Below are 16,645 nucleotides of genomic sequence, written 5' to 3' on the forward strand. Positions count from 1 at the left end.
TGAATAAAGCCTGAACTGCTTTTTTGTGTATACCTCAGCTTCACACTTGTTACCTTAAGTTATGGTAGAATTTTTTTGGGGGGGGGGGGGGGGGGGGGGCAGGGAAATCGCTAGAAATGTAACATTGCTTTTAAAAAAAAATTAAATCAATTTATTTTTACATCCATCGTGCCTGAGAAAGAATGCATGCTAAAAGCTAAAAGGTTTCATAGCATGCAAGTTTCTGGTAGTGCAGGGTTCGAGTGAATCAAAAAATGTGCACTTTATAAAATCAAATTAATGGGATTTGTAATCTTTGCAACCAATATATTCTATCTATCTATCTATCTATCTATCTATCTATCTATCTATCTATCTATCTATCTATCTATCTATCCACCCTGTTTCCCCGATAATAACCCTCTTTTTTGGGGGTGGGGGGAAGGCTTGAAATATAAGCCCTTCCCCCCAAAATAAACCCTAGCTACACTACATGTAAAAAATAAAAAACAAAGCGATACTCACCTAGCAGCTGGCGTTTGTGTCCCTTGCACTGGGCTGCAGCACTCTGGCAGGTTACCGTGTCCTCCTGCATGCGGACAGAGCAGTTCTTCCTGGTAGTGGGGCTTAAATACCCGCCTCCAGCAAGCTAAGGCTCTGATTGGTTAATCTAGCGCCGCGTCAGCCAATAAAAGCCAGCGCTCGATTAATCAATCACAGCCATTTAATGATGTCATTCAATGACATGCAGGAGGACACAGAAGTCTGCAGCAGTGATGGAGACCAGTAGGAGAGACACGAACGCCGACTACTAGGTAAGTATTATAATACACCCCCTGAAAATAAAACACTGAGCCTTTTTTGAGGCAAAATTAATATAAGACAGTGTCTTATTTCCGGGGAAACACTATCTATCTATCTATCTATCTATCTATCTATCTATCTATCTATCTATCTATCTATCTCATATCTATCTGTCCCATTTCTATCTATCTATCTCATATCTATCTGTCCCATTTCGATATCTATCTATCTATCTGTCCCATTTCTATCTATCTATCTCATTTCTATATCTATCTATCTATCTATCTATCTATCTATCTATCTATCTATCTATCTATCTATCTATCTATCTATCTATCTATCTGTCCCATTTTTATCTATCTATCTATCTCATTTCTATATCTATATCTATCTATCTATCTATCTATCTATCTATCTATCTATCTATCTATCTATCTATCTATCTATCTATCTAATCTAACAGTGTGAAAATCTAACTTCTCTGAAGAAGGTCAGACAATTTTAAATGTGGTTTGGCACCATTACAGATGGTAGAGGCAACTCAAGTGCTCAAGAAGTGCAGTGATTTAGTAAAAAAATGCCATTTTAGCAGTGGTTCTCTTTCAAGGTCCTTCTATGGACATTGAGTTAAATTTGTTGACTCTTCATTGTGTCATCTGCCAATAATATCTACTTCTAAGCTTTAGAGGGAAATTACTGTACCCCCTCTGGAAAGAGTGTCAGCAGAAGCTTCTACTTGACCTTTATAGTTTATTCTTGATTGCTGTGTACACATAGTGACAGAACAGACGGTCAATGGATCATCATGATATAATATTATATCATTTGTGCTGCAGATCTAAGGAACTTTTATGCCACTCTCACACATGCGTTCAAATAAACGCCACTCAAAACTGCAGAATTTTACCGCAATTTCGACCTGTGTTTTTGAACGCATGGTACGGCGTTTGACAGCACTTTTTAACACACCCCATCATTGTGATGGGTGATGAGGTGCACTAAAAGATGCGAAAACGCAGAAAAATAGAGCAGACAGTGCTTGAAAACCACGTACTTAAAAATGCCGCAGGTCTGCGAGGCACCATTTAAAATAGTGAAAGCATTGTACTGCGGTTAGCTTAGTGCTCAAAACGCCACGCTAATCGCGGTAAAAAGCGCCTGACGGGAGAGCGGCCTTACTTTGCACTTAACGTGTTCAGTGCACTATTACAGAAAACTTTAAATTGACATTTAACACAACAAAAACTATTGAAGAAGTCAAGTTAAAGTTTGCTGCAAATGTGTAGTTAACACCTTAAAAAAGTGTCAGGTTAAAGTTTGCTATATGAGTACCTAAAGGTAAGGTCTTATCCGAGAATTACCTATTATATAAAGCACATTTTTGTGTTAAGCATATTTTGAAAGAATGTTTAGTGATTTTTTTTTTGTTTCTTTTTTTTTTTGGTCACAAATTACAATCTATATTAAAGAAAATCCTCAAATCCCGCATTTTTCACATTGACCAGAGAGATTTATAATACTCTGTCACTTTCTGATTTGTAAAGAAAGCTTTGCAGCAGTCATCTCACTAAAGGCATGAATTTGGGTGATAGTCGTCCCGTGTACATGCAGCCACTAACAGGGCAGGGAGTTAGGTATCGCATGGTTTTTAGCAGAAATAGCCAATAACGAGCTGTGTAAACATGTGTCGCTCAATCGTTGAGCAACTGTTTACTGTGAAAGGAGGCAGACGGGCTGGAACAATCGCTCGCCATTCACTGGAATGACTATAACTTCTATGCAAAGTTACCTTTATATCAAAGGCAAGATTATGGCTCTTTCCCATGAGTGTATTTCGACTCGCCGTTTTCACGGTCGGCTGATACATGCTGTGATCTGAAGCATTGGATTCCAATGCATCAGATCACATGGCCGTTTTCCCGCAACGTAAAAGCGCCCGGCAAGCCAATATAGTGCTAGGCGTTTTTATGTCTGGCCCAAAAGATAGTCCTAGAACTATCTTTTTGGCCGGAATATGTCAGACGCTACATGGGCTCCTATGGGAGCCAATGACAGCGGCCAGAGAAGGGAGGTAGGAGGGAGTTTAGCAGCGTGACTGCTAAACTCCCTCCCTCTTCTCTCCTCCCCTCGAGCTGATTCCAATAGGAGAAGGTGGGATGAGGACAGAGCTAAGCGCTGCCCCATCCCGCCTCCTCCCAATGCTGGCTGCGGACAAGGGGCAGGACAGGGGTGGAGCTAAGCTCCCACCCCCTGTCCACAGCCAGCAATGGGAGGAGGCAGGACGGAGCAGCACTTAGCTCCACCCCCTCCTGCCCCCTCCCATTGCAATTAGTTTATGGGGAGGAGAGAGAAGGTGAGCCGGTGAGGGGGAGGAAAAGGGAAGGCTGAGGCTGCCATGCCGTTTGAATGGGCGCACAAACATTAGATTTGTGTGCCCGTTCATGAGTTTTTACAGCTCACATCGTAGCGTATATCAGTCGGCCGTGAAAACGGCGGCCAATATACACTCGTGGGAATGAAGCCTTAGACTGAAAGGCAACACCTATATATAGCTAACACAGAATCCACCATTCACAATAGGTGATATGCTGTGATTATCTACCTCCCCCTCCCTGCAAAATGACCATAGCACAGGTCTTAGGGCCCATTTACACTAAAAGATGATCGCTCAAATGGCAGTTTGAGTGACAATTTTGAGTGATCACTTTGCATAGGCTCTTAAGTAGCTAATTAGCTACTTAAGAGTTTATTAGCATGTAAATGAAGGTGTGCTGTTATCTGCTTACAGCTGCTTTGTTCTCGGAGCTATCGCTGAGAACTCTGAGTGGGATACCAGCTGAATGAACAGTAGCAGCAGTATCCCTCTAAGAACTCAGTGCGCAGCGATGAACGAATAGTGCACGAAAACTGCATGATGGACGCGCGTTTAGACACCGATTATCGCTCAAAAGACGGTTTTTGAGCAAATTTTGAGCGATAATCATTGTGTCTAAATGGACCTTTAGAGCATACTCAGAACAGTCTCCCATACAAGTCAGGGTCTAACCACACTGCTTTATGTTGCCTCTGTTTCACGTACGGCCTTCGGAAGTGCGCTGCAGCCTGACAGCGGGTCTCCTAACAAAAACTCTGAGCATTGTATGCTCGTATGATACTCATTCGGGTCAGGAGGTATGTGGTCAGACTAGGACATGCTTTCAAAGTCCATACATAAAACAAAGGCAACATAAAGCAGTGCAATTACCCCCTAAATGGATCAGCTCCTGTCCGTTGCTTGAATGGCCCATGAGGCTGCTGTAAAGCATATCTCTAAGTTCTGTTGTAACTCTGACAAGATGGCCACTCCCATAGTCAAGTATAAACAATAAAATAAAAAATTCAACAATCTGAAAACAAAAACAGATTAGAAAAATGGAAAAATGTTTCTGTATCCAGTTTTAATTTAAAAAAATGACACAATAGTCTCTTTAATATGTTAGAAATCTGATTCTTTGCAATAATTTTTTTAAATACATGATAGTAGAGTAAATTAATATTATTGTAAATACTTTTTGAGTGAGAATAAATGTACACACACAAATGTTCTCCATACCGCAGGTAGTCAGCTGGCTACTAATTTTGAGTGAGGCATAAATAACGGTACAAGGGAGTGGGTGGGGGAGGGGCGGTAGGGGGTTTATGTCAGAAGAAAAGTGAAAAAACAATGATGATACCACCCCTAGCAACTAATGAGGTTCTATCCAAGGAAAGTTACACAATGGCTACAGGAAACATTACTTGTAGTATGTTTTACTTGTATTCTAGCTTTTACAGGCATACTAAACATGTAAAATATATGAACAACTCCCTTCAATTTCCTTATTCTCTCCTATTATCTTATTCAGTCTCATATTACAATCAAAACTGTGAGAAATATCAAAATAATTCTTCTACCTATCTATAAGAGAGCAGGAATTATAAACCCCATCCCGTTTGTTAAGCCCCACCCCTCACCGATCTGTCAGTCAAAGGGATGATAGAGCTTTAACACCAGTGCAAGATTCCAATACTATGCTTGGCTTTAGTAGTGAGCGAACTTTTGAAAAGTTTGTTTCAGCTGATTCAACAAACATTTGCAAAAAGTTTAGTTCGGTCCTAATTAGTTTGAACTGAATCGGAAGGTCACCAAAACTCCTAAAAATGGTGTATAGCTCTGTATGAGAGCCATAAAAGACCTGTTTAACACTCTCAGAGTGTTATACAAGGCTTTTATGGCTCTTAGATAGTGTTATACATCAGTGTTCAGGACTAGTGTTAAGTAGAAATGAGCGAACGTACTCGTTTAGGGCGATTTCGCAATCAAGCACCACTTTTTTCGAGTAACTGACTACTCGGGTGAAAAGATTCGGGGGCGCCGGGGGTGAGCGGGAGGTTGCAGAGGGGAGTGGGGGTGAAAGAGAGAGCTCCCCCCTGTTCCCCACTGCTACCCCTCGCACCCCCATGACGACCCCGCCCCCGGCGCCCCCCGAATCTTTTCGTCCGAGTAGTCAGTTACTCGAAAAAAGCGGTGCTTGATTGCGAAATCGCCCTAAACGAGTACGTACGCTCATCTCTAGTGTTAAGCGAACTGAACCAGTAGAATCCTGTTTTGGATAGAACTTTGCTAAAAGTTTGGTTCAGGTTCATGCTGGATAAAACCTTTAGCCAAGTTCTACAGGGGTCCAACTGGTTTGGTTTGCTTAACACTGTCTGTTTTGATGCATGTGAAGGAAATTCTGCAGACCAATAGTGTGGGCAAATTATTTTATTATTATTTTTATTATTTTAGCATTTATTTCTAGGTTTTAGTGTTCCTTTTAAAAACATTTGCCTCCCTTTAAAACACTTCCAATGGTGTTGTTTAATAGATTAACAAACTTTTACAATTAATTATGTCTAGTACATATAAAAAAATGTGTTATTGGGATTTACTAGGACTGAGAAATGGCAGGGAATGTTTTAAATACTGAAAATATTTATTTGTGTTTTTTAGGGTAATTATGAAGAAGAAGACACCTCTGTTCTACCACAGGGAGCTCTGCAATCAGAAGTGATTCACTATGAATATCATGTTATATACTCCATAAGTTACCAGGCTCCGGTGCTGTACTTTAGAGCAAACTTCTTAGGTAAGATATCTGCACCAGTAATACACTGTTTTTGCTGTACATTGCACTAGTAATGAAACAATAGAGTAGCATATAGAGATGGCATTCACTAAAGCTTTATGGGTTTAAGGAGAATTACAAGGCTACCTCTCAGACTTTGATTACTAGTTAGATATGTAGGCTGGGAGGAGCGCCATCCGCCACCAATAGACTCATGCTGTATGTTAAAAAGTATCCCGCATTCTATACTTTTTTTTTCAATGGAAACCCCTGTATGGAATAGCTCAAAAAAGTATACCAGCATATACCTGCCTACTCAAGGCCAAAAGGACACCATTTTTTTGGTCTCTGTCAGGTGAATTGATGATTATGGATACTTTTGAATTGGAACATACGGTAAATAGACACTGCAGAACACAGTGTGAAAGCAGCCTAATAGAGATGAGCGAGCACTCAAATGCTCGAGTCCGCGTTATTCGAGTTGAGCTTTTCGTAAAATTCGAGAGCTCTACTCAAGAACCGAACCCCATTGACTACAATGGGAGACTCAAGCATTTTTGTATGTGGGACGCCGGTTGCCGAGCTATTTTTTTTCTAGGTTCGTTCTCTCTCACTCTCTCGCCAGCCAGCCAACAAATTTGCCAATGACGCGTGCTGCATCGCGGTAGGAAGGGGCCAAATCAGGTATGTCACAGCGGGGAGGAGCCAAAAACTAGGGCGGGATCGAACACGGCTTGATGCTCGTACGAGTAATGAGCACCATCGAGTACGCTAATGCTCGAACAAGCATCAAGCTCGGCAGAGTATGTTCGCTCAACTCTACAACCTAGCCAATGGTTGTTTAAAACGTTTTTCAACAGTTTAATATTAGAGTTTTTAGAGGCTTATTAATTGTATAGTAAAAAATTATGTAATTTTCTATTATGCTTTCAGTACTAATTCATCACAATTTTAACCCCTTCCCAACATCTACCGTATAAAATCTATATGGCTGATGTTGCAGCGAGTATAATCTGTTCAAGTTGAGAGTTGGTTTTCCAATGAGTGGAATCCTACTTCTGCCATAGGAAGTCATAAAATATTGTCCCCTTTGACTTTGAATTACTGTCCAACCATTTTACATTCTAATGAAGTAATTATGCCTAATTCTTATATTAGTTTTCGGTAGAGACCGCTTCAATGAGAATATTTATACAATACATAAAGATTTGATGCCTCTGCTGCACATTATACAGAATATACAGGAAAATAGTATGCAGGCCAACAGTCTGATACATTTTTGTATTAATATTTATCAGACAGGTAATTAAAGAATTAACATTTGAACCTTGGAGCATCCTTCATTAAGCGGCATTAGTTTGAATTGTTATTTTCGGAGTTACACCAGACTATCGGGACCAATTCCATTGATATGACAGAGCTCACTTTTAAGGTGTCTTGGTTGTTGTCCACTTAATAAGAAATAGAAAGTAAAACATATTCCAAAAATGTCACTTCTAAATAGTTTTTGACCTATTATCCCTAAATTGTTTGTTTTCATATTAGTTTGGACTTTTCCTATATGTGGACTGATTTTATTTTGATACAATTAGCATTATAAAAGAGAAGTAGTCTTTGTTACGATTCATGGCCATGGCCACCATCTTGCCTCACCGGTTCCATCGAAGCTATGGCATATGTTCCTGTCTGCGGCATATGCCATGCACTAGCTTCCTGTCACTCTTTCCCCGCTGCCCAAAGGTGCATGCTCACACACCCACAGTCTTAAAGGGCTAGCACACATCTTGTAATTCAGTCCCCCACCAATCCCCGAGCACCTCTGGTTATATCAAATGCTTTTGATCTCTTAAGTCAAGGTGTCTGTGGACACTGCTAGGTAAATGGTAGGGATGGTGCTCACCTCATGGTATCATACTAAGAGCACAACGCTTGGTAGTATATTGGAGTGACTGAATTGCTGCTGCCTACTGCACCGTTTCTTCAATATGCATGCTGTACATGGATGCAAGCACAATAATTTATAAGATAAGGCAGATGTTAGTGCTGCAGATCGCTGTACCAGCCCATTCTTTAGGATAAATGCTAATTAAAACTGTGGGCTGTATACCATTTAACATCATTAAAAAAATTACTTTGTACTTACCTCATCAATCTTCAAGCCTCATTGGTTCTATAACACCAGTGTCTACCCATCTCTAATCCCAATGGGTTTACCGGGATAAATTGACCAAATGGACATAATTTAGCAGATAGAGTAAGTGTAAGGTTATACATTTTGGGACAAAACATATAAAAACTATCATTATTTGTTGAATCTATAATAGAGAAGGATTTGGGTGTAATTATCTTATAATAAACTAAATTATAACACATAATGCCAATCTACTGCATTGAAAGGCACCAAGATATTGTCTTATATTAGGAAAGGCATGGGTTCTAGAGAAGAAAGAAAGTATTATTTTATCCCTTTGTAAAGTACTGGTGCAACTGCATTTTGAGTAGTCTAATTTTGGGCACCAATCCATAAGAAGAAAAACCATGTCAAACTGGGGTTTCTTAGGCCCAGCATTGGAAATAGTTTGCCCTCCAACTAATTATCCATGCAGAGCTAATCATGGAGGTCTAATAAGTTATTTGTGAATCACCCCATAAGAAACAGACCCTATTGGCAAGTGATTGACTCTAAAGTTAACTCCAAATGGGATTGTCTTCTTCTAAGCTGTTAAGGTGGTCATTGTCACGTCAGATTTTGGGTCCACTAAGGGATCCTCAGGTACTTTGGTGGGATAGTCCAATCAGGATGGAAGAATATTACTAAATATCATGTTACATGTGTTACACAATGTTCAGAAAGATTGCTTAGATTGTGATTTATAATATAACACTGCGCATATGAAAAAATCAGTAGCCTGTGTGTGGTCAGGAGAAAAAGAGTGATGCAAAAGTTAAGCTGATTTATTCACACATGAGCTGACATGCAGCAACCAGAATGATAAGAAATGATAGAAGACCTCTTCAAGTCTTCATCTTAGAGATGTTCCATGGAGGTTCTGTTGCTGGCGTGTCAAATTGGTAGTCCAGTTCTTTCGAGACATGTCCCAACATATCCATTCTTTAATCTCATCATGTATTATCAACAGCCCCCCCCCACCACCACCACACACTGTTACCTGAGGATAAGCCAGGAAGCCAAATGCACTGACCATAGTGCATCAGCCCAGGTTGGTTACTGCAAGTGCAGCTCCCATTGAGTTCAATGAAAGCTGTGCCTGTAGTATCAGCCTGGGCTTCTGCACTATGGTCAATACATTCTGCTTCCTGCACTGACCACAGTGACTGTGGCCTGGGAGTCAGCTGATCAGTGGGGATCTGAGCCTCAGGTACTTACTGATCACCTATTGATAACTCATTGGTTATCCATAGAAAAAATGTAAAATGTCCCGAAACACTTGTTTTCTGGGGAAAAACTATTGATAACCTATTCTCCAGATAGGTCATCAATAGTTAATTACGGATTCCCGTCAATTAACTATTGATGACCCATCCTGAAGATAGGTCATCAATAGCTTTTGACTGGAAAACCCCTTTAAGTTGCCATCCGTCTTGATTGGTTTTGCTTATGTTTAGTTGGGTAGGGTTGTAAGGGTAAAGTTATGGTATCAGCAATTATGATTTATAATATCATGTACATATTAGCTTTTATGAGGCAAGAAACCCTCTTACTTGTCCTTCCTAGTTCATCCCATGAGACGCATTAGTATTTTGTACCCTACACAGACTTTCCCATCTATATCTTTATATGTATGAGCTTCCTGTAACCAACATTTTAATGCAAAAAAACAGGCAAATTACATCCAAGCTTATCACAAGTCCTCATTTGCCTCGTTAGTGGTATAATTCTACAGCTTCATAAATGATCTAAGAAATTGTCGTATTTTCTCTGTAACCCCCATCTACACCTTCTCCTGAAGGAAGCCACTTCAGCATGTGTTTTCATATCTGTTATTCCATTTTCTCTTTGTGGCTTTCTGCTCAAACAAGCTGTAAGAATTAATGAAATTATTCTGCAACACCAAATTGGAATATTTAAGCAGCGACCTAAAAACACGTATTTGACCAACAGAAGCTGTAAAAATTAACACCAATTTCTCTGCACCCGCAACAAAATTTCAAGTAGCTTCTCTATAATTTAGTCATTTTGGAAGACGCTGAATAAATAATTTAAAAAAAATTGAAAAAGCCCCTTAAAGCTTTAAAACACAAATTCCATGAACCTGGGAGTCCTTCATTTAATTAGTATTCACTGTAAGCAGTTAATCACCACCGAAAAGCTCCCAGAGACAAAACAACTTGTTTAGCTTGTCAGCATCTGGGAGTCGGAGGTGTTGAAACATGACTGCTTGTATCTAGGCCTGAATTGTATAGATGAGCGGAAGAAGCGCCCGTGCCTCTCCAGCGTGCCAACAGCTCCCCTTACTGTGCGCTGCTACAACTGTTCCTTCATGTCCTCTTGCTACCTGCTTCCTACAGCTGAGCAACTTCAGTCTTCTCCCGCTTACACCTTGCCAGTGTGGCAAGCGAGACTCCCAGTGGAAGCTTCACAACATTAATGTTTACACATATATTTAATTATAGACATCTGGAGGCCAAAGAATACACCAAGTTTGTTTCAGTGAGACGGAACATTTGCAGCGAGCTCCTTCCAGCGTCTTGTTATTACAGGTGCTTGTCTAATTGGGACTGAATCAAATCAGCTCTTTGATAACATGTAACACAAATGCAAATTGGCATGCCAGTAAAATTAAAACTACCGCTACACATGTATTTGTATATAAATATATATATAATACACTGTAGTCACAGTAGTGCAGTGGTTAATATGTTGCTCTTTAATTCTGGGACTATGGGTTTATTCTAACAAGGTCACAGTTTGCATGGCATTTGGATATTCCTCCAATGTTTGCATGAGTCACTACCAGACTTTTCTAGTTTTGTCTCGCAGTCCAAAACAGGCAATGCTATGAATAGATGTGTTCTTTATGCACAGTCGGGCGGTATCTTGGTGCTACTATACTGTTATAGGAATGTGTTTCGGTTTTCAGCTGTATGTTAAGATTACGGGATGTAAAGATATACAGGTACTGCACTAGAAGCTTTCAATAGCTGATAGAAAAACTAACTAGAATTGGTTACATGATGTGTACTGACTGTCATTATCATCACACTAGACTACAATTCTGTCATCTCCCTGCTAAATCATAAGGAACCTATATTGATGATAAAAGATGGAATATATACACGCCAAAAACCAAGTGTTTAATCCATTGACTGATGGCAGGCTGCGGTAAAAGGCAGTTTGTACTCTTTTAATACTTCTTCATGGAATTGCAGGCAATTTGAAATTCCTTACAGAGTTTTCCCATTACTTAAAATTGCTTCACAAGAACTCTGTCCTTCCTGGTTGCTGCTGATCAGGTCATGTGACTTCTGCAGCCAGTTACTGACTATGGAAGGTGACTGCTGTGGCCAATGATTGGCTGCAGTAGTCACATGTCCTGGTTAGCAGCAAACAGGGAGGATAGAATGGTTGTGAAGCAATTTTAAGTTGTGGGAAAACCCCTTTAAGGCCAGGCAGGTTATTATTAATAACTGATATTAACAATAAGCATCAACTCATTTAGCTTGTATTAATAATGTTAAGCTTAAAGGGGTTGTCTGAGATTAATTAAAGTACTAGCTACTAGAGTATTAGCTTATGTATTCATTTTGGCTATGGGGCACCAGTTTTTTAAAAAAAAATAATTAAAGGGGTTGTCCAGTTAAATACTATTGATGACCTATATTCTCAGGAGAGGTCATGAATAGTTCATTGGCTGTGGTCTGACGCTTGGGACTGCAACCAATCACCTGATTAGGCACCTACTGTCAGCGCCCCAACACACATGGGTATGGAGTGGTAGTTGCTGTTCTGAACCTTGTGTAGTGGCTGGCACTTGTAACTGCAGGCGCAGCTCCTATTTAGTCTAATGAGAGCTGCACCTGCAGTTACAACTGCAGCCCACTATAGCAGGGTCAGAGCTATCTGCTTCTACTCCTTACCCCTGTGTGTTGTGGGGCTGACAGTAGGTGCCTGATTGGCGGACCCTGGCTGATCAGCTATCGAAGATCTATTCTGAGTATAGGCCATCAATAGTATTTCCCTTGAAAACCCCTTTAATCTCGGACAGCCTGTTTAATCAATATGTGATGATGCAAAAATGCTAAAGTTTGTCTCTTAATAAATACCCTAGCTTCCGGTCTACAGTAATTTATCAGAAAAATAGTGAATGATCTACTCAAATAAGTATCCTCACACAAGTGTGTATATATAACGTTTTATGGATAATTCAAAGCAGAAACATAATTGGTACTATTACCAAAGCATATGAGTTATAAGAAGCTACATTACCAACCATAGCTGTGCTACATGGTACATCCATTATGATCTCCACACATCACACACACAGCTCTACTACATCCATCCCGAACCCACACATTACACACACAGCTCTACTACATCTATTCTGATTCCCAGACATGACACACACAGCTCTACTACATCCATCCTGATTTCCACACATTACAAACACAGCACATTACACACACAGCTCTACTACATGCCACACACAGTTCTACTACATCCATCTTGATTACCACAGAGCACATTACACACACAGCTCTACTACATTGTACATCCTTCATGATTCCCACACATCACACACACAGCTCTACTATATCCATCTTGATTCCCACACATTACACAAACAGCTCTAATACATCTATCCTGACCCCACACATTACAAACACAGCACTTTATAAACACAGCTCTACTACATCTATGCTGACCCCACGCATCACACACACAGCACATTACACACACAGCTCTACTACATCCATCCTGATTCCCACATATTACACACACAGCACATTACGCACACATCCTGACTCACACAGCTCTGCTACATCCATCCATTATGATCCCCACACATCACACACACAGCTCTACTACATCCATCTTGATTCCCACACATTACACACACAGCACATCAGACACAGCTCTACTGCATCCATTTTCACAGCACACATTACACACACTGCTCTGCTACATCCATCCTGACACCACACATCACACACACACAGCTCTGCTACATCCTGATTCACACACACACACAGCTCTGCTATATGGTACATCCATTATCATCCCCACACATCACACACACAGCTCTACTACATCCATCTTGACCCCACACATCACACACAGCCCTACTGCAACCATTTTGACACCACACATTACACGCATAGCATATTTCACACATAGCTCTGTTACATCCATCCTGACCCCACACATCACACACACAGAACATGACATACACAGCTCTGCTACATCCTGATTCACACGCATAGCTCTTCTATATAGTACATCCATTATCATCCCCACACATCACACACACAGCTCTACTACATCCATCTTGATCCCACATATCACACACAGCACATCACACACAGCTCTACTGCATCCATTTTGACACCACACATTACACACACAGCTCTGTTACATCCATCCTGACCCCACACATGACACACACAGCACATGACACACAGCTCTGCTACATACTGATTCACACGCATCACACACACAGGTCTACTACATCCATGCTGATTCACACACATGACACACACAGCTCTGCTACATGGTACATCCATTATTATCCCCACATATCGCACAGACAGCTCTACTACATCCATCCTGACCCCACACATTACACACAGCACATGACACACAGCTCTGCTACATACTGATTCACACGCATCACACACACAGGTCTACTACATCCATGCTGATTCACACACATGACACACACAGCTCTGCTACATGGTACATCCATTATTATCCCCACATATCGCACAGACAGCTCTACTACATCCATCCTGACCCCACACATTACACACAGCACATGACACACAGCTCTGCTACATCCTGATTCACACGCATCACACACACGGGTCTACTACATCCATGCTGATTCACACACACACAGCTCTGCTTAATCCACATCCATCCTGATTTCCACACATCACCAAACTCACTCCTGGATACAGTGATGAGCCCCTGGTCATGTGATTCCTGACTCCACCCACACAGGTGATCACTTTGATGGTGACATCATCACAGGTTCTGGTAGTAGCTTCTGTTGGTGTATCCAGTACTTTCTACCAAACTGCACAATGGCTCCTCCCACAACAGTGACATCACCACAGGTCCTTCAGCCCACCAAATCTCTGTGGTGGTGGTAGGTCAGTGTTTTCTCTCAGGACCACTGAGTTGTGTCTGAGATAATAACAGCTTAGTTATATTCTCAGTGTGTTATTTTTGTCCTCCCCTTTTCAAGAGCCCTAACTGTGTTGTTCTTCTGTTGGTCAGGCTCTAGGTTTTATATATGTTGTAGGACCTTCGATGATGTCACCGGGCAGGGAGGGGGGACGGTGGAGTGATGACGTCACCAGCGGCGGAGCATCAGGAGCACTCACATACTAACTGACAAGTGGTCATTAGTAGTTTGATATAAACATTTTTGTCTACACATGATAGTTAAAAGTTAACGTGAATAAAAATCCACATACCAAGAAAAAGGACCACAAGAAACCTAATACCACTGAGGGATCGAGGAGAGCAGAAGAATGACAACCCTTAGCCAAAAGGATCTGTCTTATGATGGAACCGAATGGCACTGAACAGACCTCGTTGACTATAATGGGGTCCATTCAGTATTCTGCCGGGCTTCTGAGTTTTAAGGGACAAAGTAGCGCAGAATTTAACAGAATTCAATCATAGGTTCCTAACAGAACCTTTGACACTGATGTGAACTAACCCTTAAAGGGAACCTGTCAGGTCTTATAAATACCATATACTAAGGTTATGAGTGCATAGGCTAGGGGTCACTGAAGCCATGGGTATGCTTTTTATTCTTTCCTACCTCCCCTTTTCTTCACTGTCCACTTGGGAAGCCACTGCTTATTTCATGCATAGGACTTCTCTCTGCATTCAGTGCACACATACACATAGGGAACAGTGTCTGCCTGGCACCCTTTATATGCCTTATCCATGTGCAAGTATAATATAATGCATTCACCCTCCCCAATGTACGGTAGGCTTGTGAGTGCTTGTTCATCACTATTTTTTCACCTGTGCCCTTCCCCTGTATAGTCTGTTCTGGGAAATGGTTTCTACCTGTCCATGTGCTTTTATATCAGTAGGTATGTCCTTCTGCTGTGATTTTTCAGCTACAGAAATAGCATTAGGTGCTGTATGATGGGGCACCTGGTCAATACCATGCCCCTGCCAAATGGTTGTTCAAGAAGGGTTACATCTGTATAACTTTGCTAGAAACTGGTTAAATGTTTTCCTGTCCTGTTGCTCCATGAACCTACATCTTATTTTCTGATATTTTGTGCTTTCTTCTTGTCCATAAACATCAAACAAGACGGAGTCATCCACTGCTTAAGTGAAATATAAAATATATCTTTATTAATAATCATGTTAAAAACCCATAGTATTCAGGACAATTACATAATGGGTAAGGGTTAACTAAGGGTGGTTTCCCATCTGCGTTGGAGGCTTTGGAGGTTCCTTCGCAGAATCGGCACAAAATACCAGAAGAAAAGCACTATATGCTGCACTTTTTCTTTTGGCAAAAAGCCAGGCAGCTGAGCAGAAAGCAGACAGACCCCATTATAGCCAATGGGGTCCATTTGGCGCTGTTTGGTTCCGTCATAATACGGAGCCGTTTGGCCAGGGGATTCCTCTTTCCTGCTCTCCAAATGGAGCTGGAAATCAGAACTGCCAAGTGCAGAGGTGAAACCACCCTAAAAGAGTGCTAAAACCTCACAATGTGTGACAATATTTAACAATTCATATATTGCTAATTAGAGATGAGCGAGCGTACTCGCTAAAGCAAAATACTCGAGCGAATAGTGCCTTACGCGAATACCTGCCCGCTCGTCTCTAAAGATTCGGGCGCCGGCGGGGGAGAGTGGTGAGTTGCAGGAGTGAGCAGGGAGGAGCGGGGGGGAGAGAGTGAGAGAGAGATGTTCCTCCCCGCTCCCCCCCGCCGCTCCCCGAGTCTTTAGAGACGAGTGGGCAGGTACTCGCATAAGGCAATACTCGCTTGAGTATTTGCCTCATCTCTATTGCTAATCAATCTGAAACCTAATAGTTTAATATAAATGTACCCCTATCAAGTAATCAGATATGTATATTACCGACCCCGTAGTATCCGATCTACTATATAGGTAATAATAGTCCCCATTGCACTTGCACTTCATATTTATGGCATTTTGATGTTTCTATTAGGAATAGATATATATCTTAACTGCGGTATGTGTGTACTATGTGATCGTTACTGTGCATGTCTGCTTACTTGATATGGGTATACGTACATTAAACGATTCGGTGTCAGATTGATTAGCAATGTATGAATTCTTAAATATTGTACTTTGTGGTAATAACTTTCTTCTTTTCCTCGTAGATGGAACACCCCTAACACTAGATGCAGTATGGGACAGGGTGCATGACAGCTACAAACCTCGGCTTCTACATGGACCATGGGAAACTATCACCCAGCAAGTAAGACAAACAGGTTTTCTATCTGAGTACTTTGTGACATTCATGATCGCCGAGGTCAGTAATGGGCTGCAGC

The 16,645-nt window shown here is 41.2% G+C and overlaps 1 protein-coding gene across 3 annotated transcripts in view; it reads left to right on the forward strand.

The window, feature by feature from the left end:
- The window catches only part of ATG10 (autophagy related 10), a 131,909-nt gene that overhangs the window by 72,485 nt on the left and 42,779 nt on the right, over positions 1 to 16,645 (forward strand). For all 3 annotated transcript variants that reach the window (XM_066602957.1, XM_066602955.1, XM_066602958.1), the window contains exons 4-5: positions 5,795 to 5,930; positions 16,475 to 16,572. In XM_066602957.1, the coding sequence (XP_066459054.1) occupies positions 5,795 to 5,930; positions 16,475 to 16,572 (234 nt within the window). The remainder of the gene's footprint in view (positions 1 to 5,794; positions 5,931 to 16,474; positions 16,573 to 16,645) is intronic.

Source organism: Eleutherodactylus coqui, chromosome 5, assembly GCF_035609145.1.
Source record: "Eleutherodactylus coqui strain aEleCoq1 chromosome 5, aEleCoq1.hap1, whole genome shotgun sequence".
In the NCBI taxonomy this organism is placed as follows: domain Eukaryota; kingdom Metazoa; phylum Chordata; class Amphibia; order Anura; family Eleutherodactylidae; genus Eleutherodactylus; species Eleutherodactylus coqui.